The sequence below is a fragment of the Gopherus evgoodei genome, chromosome 2 (assembly GCF_007399415.2).
Source record: "Gopherus evgoodei ecotype Sinaloan lineage chromosome 2, rGopEvg1_v1.p, whole genome shotgun sequence".
Lineage (NCBI taxonomy): Eukaryota > Metazoa > Chordata > Testudines > Testudinidae > Gopherus > Gopherus evgoodei.
In genome coordinates this window covers 181,016,151-181,034,665 of record NC_044323.1, presented here as the reverse complement: position 1 = coordinate 181,034,665, position 18,515 = coordinate 181,016,151, and the positions used below count along the sequence as shown (strand labels likewise).

Genomic DNA, 18,515 nt, shown 5'->3' with positions numbered 1-18,515 from the left:
GATCACAGAGCTAAATTTTATATAGAAAAAAAATTAGATCTCAAATATAAGCAGTTTATAAGGCTTTCAAGGCTTCTGAGCTGAAGCATCCTATAACAAACACTGCAGAGTGATGTAATTAAGGTTTAAACCTTTTTTTTTGGTACACTTAGGGAGAAAAGAAAGCACTACTGTCAAAATAATATCAGGAAAAGATACCGCTTGCTGTACCTAATCCCCTCCCAAATCAAATCTATTCTGAAAACCTAGACTAATCTCCTTGGAGACATTAGCACATTTGCTAAAAACAGAGAGCCCCTTGGAAGTGTAACTTAAAAAATTTAACCGCATATGTTGACTTTACAGTCCACATACATTATGAAACCAGTGACTGCCTTTCCAGAAGAAACAGCCATCAATTTTTTTTCTCAAGTACCACAAACATTACTGACTTACTGGACAATAAGCATAACTGAAATACTTGATACATTATTCCATGACTGAAATATCCACTGAGGCACAAAAAAAAACAACCAGTCAATCGACTGAAAAGAAACAATAAAAAAATCTGTTCTGTATATTAATGAGAGCTAGGAGTCCCTTAAAGGTGAAATCAATATTAAGCTCATTTTTAAAAATTATTCTCTTCTGTGCTAGGAGACAATTGCTTCATTCTGGGAACTGGATTCTTGCTTGTTCAGTTTCAGCTTCTGGTAAATGTTAAAAATTAACAAAAATAAAACCCCCCACAATCTTTAGGTCACCTCCTTTAAACAATTCAACATACTTGTAAACACAGACTTGATGGAAGCTTAAAAACTGGAACATCTATTGCTGAGGGAAGGGGAGAACAGATGCCACGATGAAGTCATATGAAGAGAAATGTCATTGGATTTAGAATGATGAAGTGCAGCTTGCATGTACCATGGGCCAGATTGTGAAATTAACACCCAGACTTGTGCTAGGAATGGTGTGGAGCTGCACTGCTCTAGAGAGGGAAACAGTTCCTCTTGACACTCCCCAGCACTCAGGAGTGTGTACAGTACATCGCATCTCAGGATGATGCAGCTAGTTCTGCAAAGTGTACGTGCCAGGCTGTGCTAGCCTACGTGAAAGGTGGCAGGACTGTGGTCCCATCAACCCTCTACCCCTGTTATAGTGACTTATGCCCACAGCATGCTACCTCCTGTCTCACCACTGGAGCCCCTTATCTGTGGCAACAGGAACCTCCCACTACATGCTAGCCAACTTCACACCAGCTGAGGATTCCCTTACACTGGGAAAATCTACAGTGGCCCTTTCAGAACAGCTATAAAGGTCTCTTTTCACCACTCTGGCAGTGCAAAGGACTAGTAGCATGGGGCAGAATCTGGCCTCTTGTCTATTTAAATGGTACATGTTTGCTTTTCTCTACAATTTTCTATTTTCCTATCACCTTGTCAGTTTCAATAAAACTGCCTTTGGTGAACTGCCCAGCTATCTCCTTGAGTTTTCACTGTTCATTTAGCTGTTCTCCTGTATATAAATTACAGCATCATTCAGATTGCTCAAATTTATACTGGGGACTGGTCTGGCACCAACAAAAACCCCAGGGCCAAGCCTTAAGCCATATTTCCACTGCTCCTCTTGAGCTACTTTGAGCACTGAGAACTGGGCACCTGTATTTATTGATTCCTTTGGACTACAGACATTCAGTGTAAAAATTCCTGCAGGGGACTATGTTCTGTACTACTGGGTGTAGAGGCTGTTTCTCCAGGAAGAAGTTCCATGTGTCGTATACTTTGGTATTGGATCTACCCTCCCTGAGAGCCTCCGCAAGGCTACAGTTAATCCAGGTGTTCTGGTGAAAGCCTAAGGACTGCTGTTCAGAAGCTTGTGCTTTTGACCAGAGACAAGTTAGTGGAATCTCTGCAAGGAAGTCAATATACTGGGATACATCCCGCATTCCATTGACTCACTTTACAAAATATGTGTGGGGATCTTGCATGGAATGACATTAATTTTCTCTATCCACTTTGCAGTCTACAGTTGGGGATTGCTACAAAACAGCTGTGACAATTAGGTTGCGTTTGTGTACACACACATTCCACCCTGGCACACATTTATTTTGTTTTATTCTCAGATGAATTTTAGATTACATTAAAAATACCTAAATAGCTTATGCAAATCACCATGTGCTCCCTCCAGCTCATAAGTGGCATGTAGATTGCTTTGGTGGGGGCAACACATTTGGTCTTTATTGTTCTTTTCTAAATCCTCCATTTTTTAAAAAAACATTTTTTTCTTTGGTCTTCCATGTAACCAAAGCTTTACTTGGAAACCTGGTGTTATGTTGTTGCAAAACAGGAGGCTCCTGAGAGTAGCCATGCAAGGCACTGAATTTAGCCGTATGATGTGGAAATCCATCAACTTCATGAAAAAAATTCATACAGATATGGACAAACATCATCTTCCTTTCCAAATGCAAACAGATGAACATCATACCAAAAGGACTGAAGGTAAAAAAAAATCCACTGCAATCTACATACCACACAGACTATGCTGAGAAATTGTGTCACACACACTCAAAGAAACTGCGGAACCACCTAATCAACATTCTATACAGCAAACAGGGAAAGATTAAGAACCCCTACTGTTACTCACACCTTCTTGTCAACTGTTTGAATGGGCCATCCTGATTATCATTACAAAAGTTTTTTTTCTCCTGCTGATAACAGCCCACCTTAATTGATTAGTCTCGTTAGAGTTAGTATGGCAACACCCATTTTTTCATTTTCTCTGTATATATATATCTTCCTACTGTATTTTCCACTGCATACATCAGATGAAGAGGATTTTAGCCTATGAAAGTTTATGCCCAAATACATTTGTTAGTCTCTAAGGTGCCATGAGTACTCCTCGTTCTTTCTATCAAAATCTAATGGCTAGAGCAGGAGACTGTGATTCAGGACACTTGAGGTTTATTCCTGATTCTGCTACTAACTCACTGCATCAACTTGGGCAAGTCACTTAATCTCTCTATGCTTCAGTTTCCCCAATAATGAGTTAGGTTTGTAAAAGATTTTGGATCTTCAGATGAAAGGCCCTCTAAGTGCAATGTATTATTGTATGATGTTATGTTCTGATGCTGTAATGACACCATATAAATTAATATTTTTAAAAATCAACCATTACCTTTCTAGCCTCTGCATGGTCATGGCCAGTGTCTTGTTCAATTCATCTATCATCCGACACCCTGAAGGGTGAATAGGTAATGAGCTGGATCCAGAAGGCAGATGCTGGCTGTGGCTGCCATATGGAAGCTGGTGCTGGTGTGCTGCTAATTGGGATGGCAGTACAGAGTGGTGGTGTGGAGCCAAAGGCTGCTGGGAACTCTTCTGCATGGAATAGGATGCAAGAGAGAGGTCTGGTCCCCCTAAAGGCATGCAAATCATGACTTTCTTTGGAGGTAGCGGAGGCGACAGTTTAACTGGCATACAAGGCAGTTTCATAGGACCGCCAGGATCTAAACACAAGAATGAGAGGCACAGACATAAGTTTTGATGGCATTAAAAAGAAGACCACAATATCTACTTAGGTAATCGGGCACAGAGGTTGCCAGTAAAGACAACAGATGAGTCTGCATTGGACTTACCCCTTTCCTGCTGGTGATGGAATATACTGTACCTATAACACTCTGAATGGTTTTCAGAAGGGAAGTTTTCATGCTGCAACATTTCTGAGCCTCATAGAAACATCTGAGGACTCTTAGGACTGGTTTACACTGGGGGGGAAAATCGATCTCAGATACGCAACTTCAGCTACGTGAATAACGTAGCTGAAGTCGAAGTATCTAAGATCGAATTACTCACCGTCCTCACGGCGAGGGATCGATGTCCGCGGCTCCCCATGTCGACTCCGCAACTCCATTGGGGTTGGTGGAGTTCCGGAATCGATATAAGCGCGTTCGGGGATCAATATATCGCGTCTAGATGAGAAGCGATATATCGATCCCCGAGCAATCGATTGCTACCCGCCGATACGGTGGGTAGTGAAGACATAGCCTTAGTAAGAAATGCCTTAAACAATCGTTCATGTAATCACAAGATCTATGTAGTACTTTCATCTTCAAAGCACTTTCTACCAGGGACTAACACTGACAACATCCCTGTGAGCTCTGTGTTGTTATCCCCCATTTAATGCATAACCTGAGGTAAAGTGACCAGGCGCCCAAAGTTACAGAATGAATCATTATCACCACAGTGAGGATTAAAACTCAGGAATTTCTGGCTCCCACTGCTACGGTCTGACTACTGCACATCACATCTCACATTTTTGTGGACCTGCAGAACATTTGGAGCAGCACAATTATGCTAATAAAAAAAAAATCATGAATGAGGTATAAGGATAATCCAGCAAAAATGAAGGGAAATGGTAGGATTAATTTATTCTTTTACAAAACACCTGGCAAACAAACTTTGTTCCATGCTGTGGATTTTAACCTTTTTAGATCCATGCAGGATTCCTCAAAAATACATAATTTTGTGGCGTTTACCCATGGGGGAAAGATTCCTGTTGACTTCCATGGGAACTGGATAAGGCCTCAGAGGTGCATGTAATGGAGATATCTATAAGCAGATGGAATTTCAATGCATTGGCTACCTGAGCTCAGCAGTGAGTAGGAGACGTTCTGGGCTGCATTATGAAAATTTCTAAAAGGTCAGAAAGCCAATGAGAGGAGCTGGAGATTTGAGAATGAGGAAGGCCATGGAGAAGTAGCCACTTGGGATTGGGGGATAAGAGAAGATGGGATTTTACATTATGGACTGATGTTGTTTGAAGTTATAGGGAAGGGGGGAGCTAGAAAGGCCTCCTGAGGTTGGAAGAGGGAGTGACCTCAATGAACCCTTTCAAATCTGGCAAACCTCTGGCATTCGGGTTCTGTAAAGGAGTTCTGGCAGCATGACATATTTAGCCTCTCTTACTTGAGTTCATGCACCTTACTAAAATACAATGAAGAGATAAAAGTGCCAACAGTTTCTTGGGACTTGACAAAGCCCAGCAGATAAGCTGCTGCTGAGGTTTCAAAGGCCATCACATGTTTGCGAGCTGCACCATAGTTTTTAAAAGCACATCTATAAATTTTCATGTTTGTACTAGCTATCCATAATCTCTGGCCTGGGTATTTATTCACCAACAGTGAGGCCAAACCTACTAACTAGAATTCAGATGGCTCCCAGGTGCAACACTTCTCCAGAAAGATCAAACTGAAAAAAGACACTAAGCTAGAAGACGACAGGGACCAAATTCAAGTCTGACATTACTATTTATTATTATTAGAGTAGCTCTACAATAGCACCTAAAGGTCCCAGCTGAGGTCTAGGCCTTATTATGCTAGGCACTGAACATGCATATTGTAAGAGACAGACCCTGTCCCAATGAACATACAATCTAAACAGCCAGCCAGGACAGAATCCAAATCTTTTGCCTCTCCATCCAGCATGTCCTATCCGCTAGGCTATACTCTGTCCACTAAAGTCAATGCCTGTTGCACCCCCTTATGCAGAACCAAATACGGCCCTGGGATTTGCCAGCAAACATGAAACTCCCCTCTGCCATTCCCTACACTTTTCTAAAGCGGACCGGTTTTCATGTTTTGCAATTTGAATTTTTATGGGTTTTATTTACTCAAACACAGAACAGGCTGAGCTGTCATGTCTCTTATGCACATACATGCTAGGTAGCTATGTTTTATCTTTGTACCCTATATACTGTCTTCAAAAAATTTAAGAGACAAAGAGTAAATTGAATAAAACCCTGAGAATAAGGCTCCTATGCAATGTGTTGTAACAAAACATTTTTATATATTATTTCTCCAGGATACCTTCTACTAAAAGATGAGCCTGAGCTACAAAGCTGGGATCCAGATCTGCACCTCCCTAAACTTCTGCAGTAGCCAGACCTGGATGTTTGGTTTGGTCGAATCTCTGTTGTACTTCAAGTAACAGCGTTAGTCAACAGAGGTGGTGGTATTCTGGAAGGGAGTGCTGTCCTAGTCCCAGACCTTCGCTCTGCATATGAAGACATATGAGGAGACATCTGCAATGGAGGGCTCAAAGTGATACCATCCACCAGAGCAGCACACTCATGGCTCCTGGCTGAAGAAAAGCTGGAAGGGACAACTGAATTTGCAACTTCCTGTGTTTCTGAAGTACTAAAAAAGCTGATTTTCTGCTGGGAGCCAGTGGAATTTGTGAGGTTGATTGATGAACAAAATAGATAGAAATGCTTCCATTAAAAAAAAAAGCATTAAAAGGAAAAGGATATTTTTCTTTTTAAATGAAAATATTCCCCTCCTAGGTTTGCAGCCCCAAAATTGTTGTTTGGGGGACTGTAGCTTGGGGTAGCGTATCAGAACTAGAATGTGAAATTCACTAGTTTATTTTCATTGGTCAGCAAAAGGCAAAAAGCATAAAGAGTGAGTGAGATTTGTAAAATCAGTCTAAATTGTCTAAAATACTATTCATAACACAGGTAAGGACATTTGTTTAAATATATGGGGCTAGAGTACATTAGCATACTTTCATTGACTTCAGAAATGGAAGGATGCCAATTTACACCAGCTAAGGATTTGGCCCATGATTTTTCACCTCGTGTCCACACAGCTTTGAGAAAAAGTCATGAAAATCTACTAGCACAGAAACAAAACTTACTTGTCTACCCTTTACTGTAACAACTTTTGTCTATCAATGAAAATTACCCCAAAGAAGCATTAGTACAACAGGAAGGAGCTTTAGAACTGTTCACTTGGTGACAATGGGCATTGTCCTGAAAATCTGACTAAGTTGTCAGTTCAGTGGCGGTTCTGAATGAGTAAGGTTCTCAGAACATGGTCCAAACTTACAAGCAAATTTTCCCTCTCCAATCAAACCAGTGGAAACGTCATTGTCTACAGTGGATCTCATCTAGTGTAAATGAGAGGAAAATTTGACCCATGTGTGTAAGAGGTTATAATTGATATATTAGATTGGGACAATCATAGTCCATAGTTTTTTGGTTTTTTTTAACTCCACTATTTTTTTCCCATAAGGCATATGGACAGCACTTGGGGAGATGTCCAGCCCTTAGAAGGGAATATCCATCATATGTATACATGACTAGGTGACTAACAAGCAGGGAAAGGGAAAGGATGAACACAAAAAAATAAATCAGTGCTATAAGTCCTCTCAGTGGAATGTTACTGCAGTTTTAAATCATTGCACAAAGCACTGAAATGACAGGATAGTAGCAAATAGGCCTGGAGATAGTTCTTTTCTGGCTGAGGACCCTTGTATCCACTGTTATGTATAATGCGGCTAGTTCTGCAAGATGCTGAAGAAGCTCAACTTCCCCTGGCACTAGTGAGAGTTGAGGTTGTTCAGCATTTTGTTTGATCAGGTCCTAGTTATGCTGGATTTAATGCAAATAATGCTAGAAAATTAAACCTTATCACTGTTTATGACAATATACTATAGTTATATACAAATATATAACTAGAAGATAAAATTTGCTACACCAGACTAGGGCACTGATCCATGAGGACAGCAGCCCCTTCCTCTTCTCCACAATGTACCTAGCCAAGTGACCATCCTGTACTTGGGAGGAAAAATTCCTTCTGACTCCTATGGTGACCAGCTGATGCCCCAAAGCACGAGTTTTTATTACCCTTGTTGAAGTACATATAATTACAAATGTAACTACTTGTTATGAGTATTCAGTTCCCTTTTAAATCCTATTCCAGTGGCTAACTGTGACCTATTGTAGTAGTGAATTCTAGAGTCTGCAAAAGTCTGCATGTATTTAGGAGGCAGTGTTGCCCAGTGGGCAGGACCCTGAAATGGGATTCAGGCAATCTCAGTTATATTCCTGGCACTGTCCTTAATTCACTGTATGAATTTGGGTAAATCATTTGACTTTTCTATCCCTAGTTCCCAGATCCTCTAAGGCTAGGACTACACTTACAGAGGTGTGTAGAATACATATAGTGCATACAACCCTAGCATGGGTATACATAGTGTAGACAGCGAGGTGCTGCTTAGATGAGTAAAGACATGCCAGAACCTTAGGGTACAGATCCTACATGGCTTTCTACTCACCCAAGCAGTGCCTTCCACATCTACACTGCTACTTTTAACAATGTAGTGTCCCAATGCCATCCTGCTGCCTTGTACTCTTTCCCTACTGCAGGGAAAGGCTCCGGCTGCTCCCTTCAGTGTGGAAAGGCTCCAGCAATGGGGAGCTGCTGGAGATTTTCCCCACTACCCCCTCCCACCAGAGACTTTCCCTGCTGCATGTAGCTACTCACTGCAATGTGGACACAGCCTTCATACTGTACATGCCACTGCCAGCATAGACAAGGACTAAGAGGAACTGATCCAAAAGGCTATTGAAAATAATGGCAGTCTTTCCACTGACTTCACTGGGCTTTGATCAGGTCCATAATGAAGGGTCAAATTCTGTTTTCAGATACGTGCATGCAGTGTTGGACATGGAGCTGTTATGTCATAATTTTATGACTGCTGTATGTAAGCTAGTTATTGAGATAGAATGTATAATCGTATTAGTTAGCAGAAAGCTTATTATAGATCTATACTGCTTTAATTCCATGGGGACTGTCACCAAGACAACAAAGGTCTTGGACTGTTTGTAGGAAGCTTAGACCCACATGGAAAATGGATAGCCACCAGGTAAGCAAGACATGCATATAATCTGTTTACCATTTTAAGATTTTTTTCTCTGAAATCCTTTGGCTGAAAACAAACAACACAGCTTTAAGAAGGCTGGCTGATCTCTGGATGCCACTGGGATATAGCTCCCAAGGACCAGAATTGCAGGTACTGAGGCTAAAGTGGGCTTGCTGAGGCAATCACATTTAGTTCCAGGGGATGGCAAATCAAGGCCTGGCCTAAGAGTGGGAGAAGCATGTGATTCCACCTAACGAGGTGACAACTCAAGGCCTGTGGAGAGGGAGTACACTCAAAAAGCCCCAGAGGGGTCAGAGATACAGTTAGCCCAATAATTGTGAGACAAGCATTGCCTACTGACTGCATTGCACACGTGCATCTTAGGCCAATTTTGGCTTCCACATCTTTTGCTGTTCTTCTGCACAATGTGTACAGCAAAGACAGGGGAAGGACTTGGGAGCGCATGTAGAGGGTGTGCACGCCCTGAATGCCACAAAGCCCAGCTTTGCAGGGACTCTCTGCGTAGTTTCACAGCAGGCATTAAGGGCAGGGCCAGGCATTCTGCTGTTACCTTGATCAATTGGCTATTGCTCTCTAGAAAGCAGGAGTCACAGGACCTGTGGAAGCAACTACAATCCCAGGGTCCAGCCCACTGCCATTCTGCAGACTGGGAGAAATGATCCATTCATTCTGCTCCTGGGCTGCTGTATAGAATATCAGGGTTGGAAGGGACCTCAGGAGGTCATCTAGTCCAACCCCTGCTCAAAGCAGGACCAATCCCCAGACAGTTTTTTACCCCTTGTATCCTCCTCAAGAGCTCAGCATGGGTACTCAGAGTGTGCACTGGGGAGAGAATTTACTTCAAACTGAATAAGCCATGTGCATACTGGCGCAGAAAGCAGGAGAAGGTATGACAGAGCAGAGGGCTCACGCCTAGTGCAATGGGCTCATCTACAGAGGAGTCACCCCAGACATGGGCATTGGCCTGCTAAACCCAGGGTTGTGAGTTCAATCCTTGAGGGGGCCATTTAGGGATCTGGGGCAAAAATCTGTTTTGGGATTGGTCCTGCTTTGAGCAGGGGGTTGGACTAGATGACCTCCTGAGGTCCCTTCCAACTCTGATATTCTATGATTCTATGTAAATGCTAGATTAGAACATATTGCAGGCTGTGGAGATTATCTGACAGATCAACTTGTAGTTCTAAATAGTTTTTTAATGTTGTAACCAGCAATCAACTATGTTTCAAGAGGCCTTACATCCATTGTTCTGGAATTCAATCCTGGCAGGTCCACATTAATCAGTAGTTATTTTTACTGGGCTTACAACACTTGCTTCCCTGTTAAATGTTCACTTCTAACCATGGCTAGTTGCTCTATATTTGACTTATCGCTATTATTCAGCCAGTTGATAGTTTGAATCTTATTGTATAGGCATAACTAGATTGTGTGTTCTTAGAACTAAAAACGGGACAAACTTTCTCCTCCCAATGCCAGGAATGAAACAACTGAAAAGATGCTAAAAGGATTTTTAAAAGCTCTAATATGATTGTTGAATTAAAGGGCCAGATTCTGTTCAGTTACAACAAATGTAAAACTGAAGTAATCTCACTGACTCTGGATTTACACAGTGTAACAGTTATGCCCCAAAAGTTTCCCTCACAGATTTTTAAGAGAATTTCATAGATAACTGGCAGTTCATTCTTTTGCTCTGAATGTGGCTGGGTTAATCCCAGAAAAACTCAAGTTTGGTACTAAGAAGTAATGGATTAATGGACAATGGGACGAAGGGGCACTGTGATACTGGGAGTGCTGCTTTTCAAAGAAGATATCAAACCAATGTCCTGGCCTCTTCTGGTCATTAAGGATCTCCTGGCAATTAATCGCAAGGCCCCAGCCAAATTCAGTCTCATATGGTTATTGAAATTCCCCCCGCAATTTCAACCAGATATGGTATTTTGCAATTCGTGTCCAAAATGGTTGTGTAACACTGCTGTACACTGCTATCTTCCACCCCAGAGATATCTGCCTTTTCAGGTGGGTGAAGATGAGTCTTGTGTAAAGTTGGTATATCAGAGCCTTAGGACTCTGGTGGATGAAAGGAGCTTCATAAATGAAGAATGGCTTATTATTAATGATCATTATTTAACAATTGGCAGAAGGATCATTGTAAAATAATTGGCCAGTGAGGAATGCTGAGTGGTGAAATTGTACTGAAGCAATAACAAGACATATTCTCTTTCTAGGGCTGACTGCTTTTTACTATGTAGAGATGGATCTTGATGATTACAGGGCAAATGCTGCTTTTTCCTGTTCAGGTTATGAGCATGCAAGACAGAGAATAGGCAACAGAAAGGCTGCTCAGGGGATTCCAACACTCTTCACATACTGTAGAGAAGTCCTCTCTGGCTGCTCCTTCCATAAAAGCAAGATAGATGGTTTTGGGATGGATGGGGCAGGAATACGGGTCTGAGAACTACAAAGATGTCAAACCCCGTACCAGTAAAAGACTCCAGAGGAGGCAGTCTCACTCCCAGCCTCCTCTGGTTTCTCTTCTATTCAGTATCAGAGGGGTAGCTGTGTTAGTCTGGATCTGTAAAAGCAGCAAAGAATCCTGTGGCACCTTATAGACTAACAGACGTTGTACCTCAGTGCTTGGCTATAGACAATGGATCGTGTGATGTGCCCGGGATGGAAGCAGCCACACCATCAACCTCAGCCTGGACCAATCTACACGGGAGGTCCACTTCCTAGACACCACAGTGCAAATAAGTGATGGTCACATTAACACCACCCTATACCGAAAACCTACCGACCGCTATCCCTACCTTCATGCCTCCAGCTTCCATCCCGAGCACATCACACGATCCATTGTCTACAGCCAAGCACTGAGGTACAACTGCATCTGCTCTAACCCCTCAGACAGAGACCAACACCTATAAAATCTCCACCAAGCATTCTCAAAACTACAATACCCGCACCAGGAAATAAGGAAACAGATCAACAGAGCCAGGCGTGTACCCAGAAGCCTCCTACTGAAGACAAACCCAGGAAAGAAACCAACAGGACTCCACTGGCCATCACATACAGTCCCCAGCTAAAACTCCTCCAACGCATCATCAGGGATCTACAACCCATCCTGGACAATGATCCCACACTTTCACAGGCCCTGAGTGGCAGGCCAGTCCTCGCCCACAGACAACCTGCCAACCTGAAACATATTCTCACCAGTAACTGCACACCGCATCATAGTAACTCTAGCTCAGGAACCAAGCCATGCAACAAACCTTGATGCCAACTCTGCCCACATATCTACACCAGCAACACCATCACAGGACCTAACCAGATCAGCCACACCATCACCGGTTCATTCACTTGCACGTCCACCAATGTAATATACGCCATCATATGCCAGCAATGCCCCTCTGCTATGTACATCGGCCAAACTGGACAGTCTCTACAGAAAAGGATCAATGGACACAAATCAGATATTAGGAATGGCAATATACAAAAACCTGTAGGGGAACACTTCAACCTCCCTGGCCACACTATAGAAGACCTTAAGGTTGCCATCCTGCAGCAAAAAAACTTCAGGACCAGATTTCAAAGAGAAACTGCTGAGCTTCAGTTCATCTGCAAATTTGACACCATCAGCTCAGGATTAAACAAAGACTGTGAATGGCTTGCCAACTACAAAACCAGTTTCTCCTCCCTTGGTTTTCACACCTCAACTGCTAGAACAGGGCCTCATCCTCCCTGATTGAACTAACCTCATGATCTCTAGCTTGCTTGCATATATATACCTACCCTTGGAAATTTCCGCTACATGCATCTGACGAAGTGGGTATTCACCCACGAAAGCTCATGCTCCAAAATGCCTGTTAGTCTGTAAGGTGCCACAGGATTCTTTGCTGCTCTTCTATTCAGGTTCTTATATCCTCCTCATCTTCACAGTACCCAAGAGCCTACAAGAACAGCACTAATCTATGTGATTAGAAATTGCCACGTGCGATTCTCTTTCTCCCTTTTCACTCTCACAGTAAAACTGAGGGTTTCTTTGTTTTTCTAAATTTAATTGCATTTAATTTTGTTTGCTTTATACCTGCTCTGCTAGGAGTTTGACCTTGCCTCAGTAACAAATAGTCTTGCACTTGAACAGAAAGCGGTGATGTGTGAGATGGATCCTAGATCCTGTTGGAGGGGAGGATTCTGTCTCCCAAGTCTTGCCCGATCTGCACAAGGTCCCTTGTGTATACTCCTTTAGTCATTCTTCATGCAGGTGATGAGGATTTGGCCCAGAGTTTCCTGACAAGAAGATGGTCTGATTTTTAAGGCACTGAACTGTCACACTATTTGAGGTATTTATCTGAGTTTTTTCCTCTGCTGACCAGGCCTGTGGAGATTTTGTAATTATATATGCTCAGGTATTCTTGTATTTGATTTAATAAACAAGATAAAACAAAACAGGATAAAAGATCAGAAGCATTCTGCAAGCTCCACATCAGCACTATACCTGAAATGAAACTCATTCCAAGACCACGTTTCCTCTCATATACTTCTTGAACAGACCAGACCATTAACTACTGTCACTCTCTATTAGTCATGCTTGGTGTGTCTTAATTTGTCCTTCACTCTCCTCACAAAATCCTCAATAGAAAAACACACACTGAAAGTGCAATGAAAACCTGAAAAAAATCTTCATTTGGAGTGCCAGAAGTCTGATTTTATTAATTCTCTCACACACAAACTAAGGATGTCTCTGGAGTAATTAGAAAATAATAGGGTTAATTTAGCTCTCTCATGGTGAGGGTGATTCATTAAGACACACTACTCATTTTCAGGGATTATGCAAGTCTACTATAATCTAAAACGGTTGCATAAGGCATATATTCTGTATGTCCCTAGACCCTCCCAGTAAGAAAAAGGCAAACCTATTGGTCTGAGATGTTAATGTTTATAAGGGAAACTGTCAGCTCTACCAAGAGGCAACTACCAGCTAAACTAGGGCCTTGTGACTAATTCTGAAATTGTACCCCGCTCCTGCAGAGACACATGCATGTGTGTGAATCTTGTCTATGTGTGAGAGTGTATGTCATCATGTCTACATGCAAGTGAGTGTGTGTCCGAGTGGGAGAGAGCGAGCTGAGCAATCACCCTAATTAGGCAACCCTCTGTCTTTAAAAACCATTCCAAAGTAGCCCCAGAAGTAGAGTACAATTCTGCATCACCTTTATTGGAAAGTGATCTCTGTTAAACAACTGACACATGCTGATCCCTTGAGCGGTTACTTAAGACAGATTTCACTCTATATAAAAAATTGATTTACAAAATACATAGAAGCAGACACCAATCTCCATCTATTGTTTGTTTTTCATTTAACAAAGAGCAAGGTAGTCTCTCTCTTCCCCCTCATGTTTCTGTACGATGCACAGTTTGCAGAAGATGTTTTCCTTTATGTTAGTTTCTTCATTGCATCTTCATTTGTGAGCAATAACTCATAAGGTAAACTGAATTACAAGAACGGATGAGAAACAAATTCTGAGCTGGTGCAAGTAGCCCCAAATGAAGTAACCCCAAATGAAGTCAATAAGAATGGTGCCTGCTTTTGCCCTTTAGTTTACAGTTTTAGGCAAAAAATAAATCAATTTAGAGTTGATTGTGGCAGGCGGCAAAAGTGAAGAAATCCCATATAAATGTCAAATAAAAGTGAACAAAAGTAAATAAAGCACAAATCAGTTGGCCCTCTAGATAGAATACTATGTAGAAACAGGTGAGAAAAGCAATATATGCTCTTTCATAAAGATTCTTTTATTTTATAATAGTCAAAATAAAAGAAAATGAGCTGGCAAAAAAATAGTAACATGTAGCATTGTATAAACAGGAAATGATCATCCTCACCACACCACTCTGAGGCAGGGAAGTACTAATATCAGAGGGGTAACTGAGGGGAAAAGACTGCGACCTGCCCAAGTTACCTAGAGAGTTACTATCAGAACTGGTTTAAGACCCAGGAGTTCATAGCCTCCTAACCTGTGCTGCTCTCTCTGAAAGCAATGAGAATTGTGCACACACACATCTCAAAAGGTACAGACATGTATTTTAGGAAGATTTAAACATTTCATGGTCCTCGTGTGTGCGACTGTAATATTTCTCTACAGCAGTGGTCTGATGGTAGTCTAGGGAGGGTTGACTGGTCACATACGGCTGACTGTTCCTCCTTGCTTCTAGTAGCTTTTACAGATAATAGGCTCTTAATTGCAAAGAAGAGCCTTGACACATGTAGAAGCAGCTGGAAACCAGGCAGGAAAGACTGCATAACCTGCCTCCATTGCAGTCTCTAACACAGCAGGAAGGGAAACCAGAGCATCCTTCACGGACTGGAGCAGGAACAGAGCAATTGGGGAATTGGAGTTGTCAGTCACCACTAGCATCCACCAGTGGGAAGCCATGGAGAAGGGGACTGGGTAGCCAGCGATCATGAGCAAGGAACCAGAGCAGCAAGGAACCAGAGGGGAGAGTAACTGGGAAAGAAGGGGACTGAGCTTGATAAGTTTATGGAGAAGGTGGTATGATGAGACTGCCTCTAAGGCTGAGTTGCGACTGCCTGCAGCAAATATCTCCAATGGCTGGTGACAGGACAGTGGATGTGGAGGGCTCTGAGTTACTACAGAGAATTCTTTCCCAGGTGTCTGGCTGGTTGATCTTGCCCACATGCTCAGGGTCTAACTGAATGTTATATTTGGAGTCGGGTCAGCTTGGCAGAGACCCTGGAGGTTTTTCGCCTTCCTCTGAAGCATGGGGCACAGGTCACTTGCAGGTTTAAACTAGTGTAAATGGTGGCTTCTCTGTAACATGAAGTCTTTAATCATAATTTGAGGACGTCAGTAACTCAGCCAAAGGCTATGGGTCTATTACAGGAGTGGGTGGGTGAGGTTCTGCGGCCTGCAATGTACAGAAGGTCAGATTAAATGATCATGACAGTCCCTTCTGGCCTTAGAGTCTACAGATGCTCCCTGACTTACGCAAGCATTCCACTCCGGAATGCCTTGCATAACTCAAATTTTGCATAAGTCAGAAACGTATACTTGACCATTACACAAAAAAACAAACAAACAAAAAAAACTATTTCTAGCTTATGGAACTTTTTCCGTAAGTGATGATTTGCGTAAGTCGGGTTTACGTAACCCAAGGGGCATCTGTATGAGTCTAAGAGAAGCATGTGCACAGAAATGGAGGGAAAAAGTGGGGAGAACAGCACTCATGGAAGCTGGAGGAGATGTAACAAAGAGCAAATGGAGAGAATCTGATTAATTTCCCCCCCGAGAAAGGACAAAGGGCTTATCTTATGAAACATGATTCAAGATACGAAAGTACTTTCCTATCATCATTTTTCCATCCAAGTCACTGCTGTATTTGCTAAGGTGAGGTTGCATGTTGGTGATCAGGGTCATGATTAGGAGGCTAGGAGGAGTGGCAGTCTACGTGACTGTGGATGAGACAGAGGTATCCATCTCTATCAAGATGTCATCTACACTATGAAATAGTTTGAAAGCCCCTGCCCTGCTGTATCAGAACAGCCATAACACACACACAAGCAATATCGATACACATGCAAACATCTACACAGCAGCTTTACCAAAGAAAGACATTGAGACTCTCAGTACAGGAGTGGACTGTTCCTTTAAGGGAAGTAGTGGTGCAGAGCATTCAGGAACACCTACTTACCAGTTAAGTGGTTGGCAATCCTGGCAATGGGTTTAGGAGGCAGGGCAGGGGGCTGTTTGAGGAGGGACAGCTGTTTCACTGGGGTGTCCTCATGGTCTCCAGGGAAAGCAGCAGATTTTTTGGGGGGAAGTAGCAGGACTGGTTTAGCTGAAGGATCTTGGGACAGGAGGACTCCAGACTCACTGGATCTGGGGCTCTCTTCAGACACTGGAGGACACAACCACATCATTGACGCAACAACGTTACAAGCAGAGTGGCAGCAGGTACAGTAATAGTAAGAGAAGAAAAGCAGCACAGAGATGCAGATTAAAAACATGACTAATAGATTTTGCTCAAACATCATAAAACACAAAGAGAGAGAGAGAGAGAAAGAAAGAGACATACATACACACACCCCCCACAGGCCATTTCAGCACTGGGTCGTTCTCCGTTAAAACAAATGGAGTGTCCCTCACTGACATCAGAGTTGAATTTAGTCCCACATACATTTAACACAATCATGAGCCTTGAAATGTCAAACCCCAGACCCTCCAGATGGGTAACAATACATAACCAATAAACAAGAAGCTAGTCGACAGGTTTACGTGTCTACACAATGGCATCCTGCCCATCTCTCTGGCAGGGTCCATTATATTTTCAAAAGATCACATGGTTGTGCAGGATCACAGATATGTAGTTATACCAATTACACATTCCTTTTCATTCTTCCTCTTTGGAGCAATGTGCAATAGTCGCCACACAGCTGGTGAAAGGCACATTTTGTGCCACGTGCCTCAAAAATGCTTTCTGAAGTCTGCTGTAGAACTGAATGGTACAGCTGAAAAGTAACACCAGAGTCAGTCATCTTGGTTCTTAAGAATGTTATTTTCTTATGTAGCAGTTTCTTCTCTGAAGCAATGCCTTTTACAGCGGGGCTGAATTTTTCCCATTACTATTTGAATGGTATTGTGGTTTCCATCCAATTCCCCCTCTCTCTCAAAATAACAGACATGGAAATTGTTATGTTGTTGCTGTTGCACAGTATAATTGACCTTCTTTTTCTTCAAAAGGTGCAAGGCCTAACTGATCCACATCTCGGCAGCCTAGGTATGAAGACTGTGACCCCTTTCTTGTGAAACTGTGGTTTGAGAGGCATTCTTATGAAACCAAAGGTGTTACTTCTGATTCAATCAGATGCAGCTCAAGTGGACCGTTGTTTCTCACCAGAGACATCCCATTTAACTTTCTCAAGGACAACAAAAGCAGAAATTGAACACTACAGCAGGTGCTCTTCAACAGGAGGTTCTGGCCAGCCATCCTGAATCTGTGAAAGGGATCGCTACCAGTGGCCTCTTTAGAATGATCAGGTTTTAGATTCCCAAAGTCAGAACTTCTTTACAAAAGGTTCTCTATTTGAGCTGGTGAATGGATGGGTCTAGGCATCTGCACCAGGGACAGGTGTATTAGTCAGATAAAATAAGAAGTTAAATTAACTTTGCTCCAAGACTTAAACCGAACCTTTCTGATGTTAATACAAATAATAACATGGTTGCTTCCCTCCAAGCCCTGCATATTTTCATGCCTGTGCTTCTCCAGGGCCAGCAGCACGTGTGCTGAAATATCATGAGATAAAGAGTTCAGTTTGCTTAAGTACCTAGATTTTTGGCGGTTGTTCCTCATCTAAAACTCCAAATCTTTTAAGAGATGCCCAAAGCTAATCTGAACATTGTCACTCCCTCATCCACAACTATGTCTCACACTCCTTCTGTGAAGATAGCTCTTTTGCAACTCAGTGACCCAGTGGGTCTGAGTAGACTTTTCTGACCTATCAATTTAACCTAAGATCTGAAATCACAGCTTCTGTGCTGAACTTTCCTTACTGAGCAGCTGCTCAAGGCACTAACCTTGTGAACTGGAAAGCAGAAGGTTACTTCTGAGCTATACAATGTCTAAATCATGTCCATATGATAAATGGTCTGCCTTTTCTTTTAACTATGTTCTCATTCTGCTCTAGATGTGAGAATCCCTCAGAACTCCTTATCACAGTCCCCCTGCATGTTAGGGCCTTGACATTACCTACCAAGCTATTTGCTTTGTTACAACAGTGAAACATAAAACCCTCCTCTCTAAATC

At 42.4% G+C, this 18,515-nt stretch overlaps 1 protein-coding gene across 11 annotated transcripts in view; it reads right to left on the bottom strand.

The window, feature by feature from the left end:
• PHACTR1 (phosphatase and actin regulator 1) overlaps positions 1–18,515 on the bottom strand; it is a 483,984-nt gene that overhangs the window by 109,779 nt on the left and 355,690 nt on the right. For 9 of the 11 annotated variants that reach the window (XR_003999047.1, XR_003999046.1, XM_030552418.1 and 6 more), the window contains 2 exons: positions 16,404–16,610; positions 3,154–3,484 (listed from right to left, as the gene is read on the bottom strand). Coding sequence is in view for 9 of the 11 variants with exons in the window: in XM_030552418.1 (XP_030408278.1) it covers positions 3,154–3,484; positions 16,404–16,610 (538 nt within the window). In the remaining 2 variants the exon portion in view is untranslated. The remainder of the gene's footprint in view (positions 1–3,153; positions 3,485–16,403; positions 16,611–18,515) is intronic. The other 2 variants (XM_030552420.1, XM_030552421.1) reach the window with 1 other exon arrangement.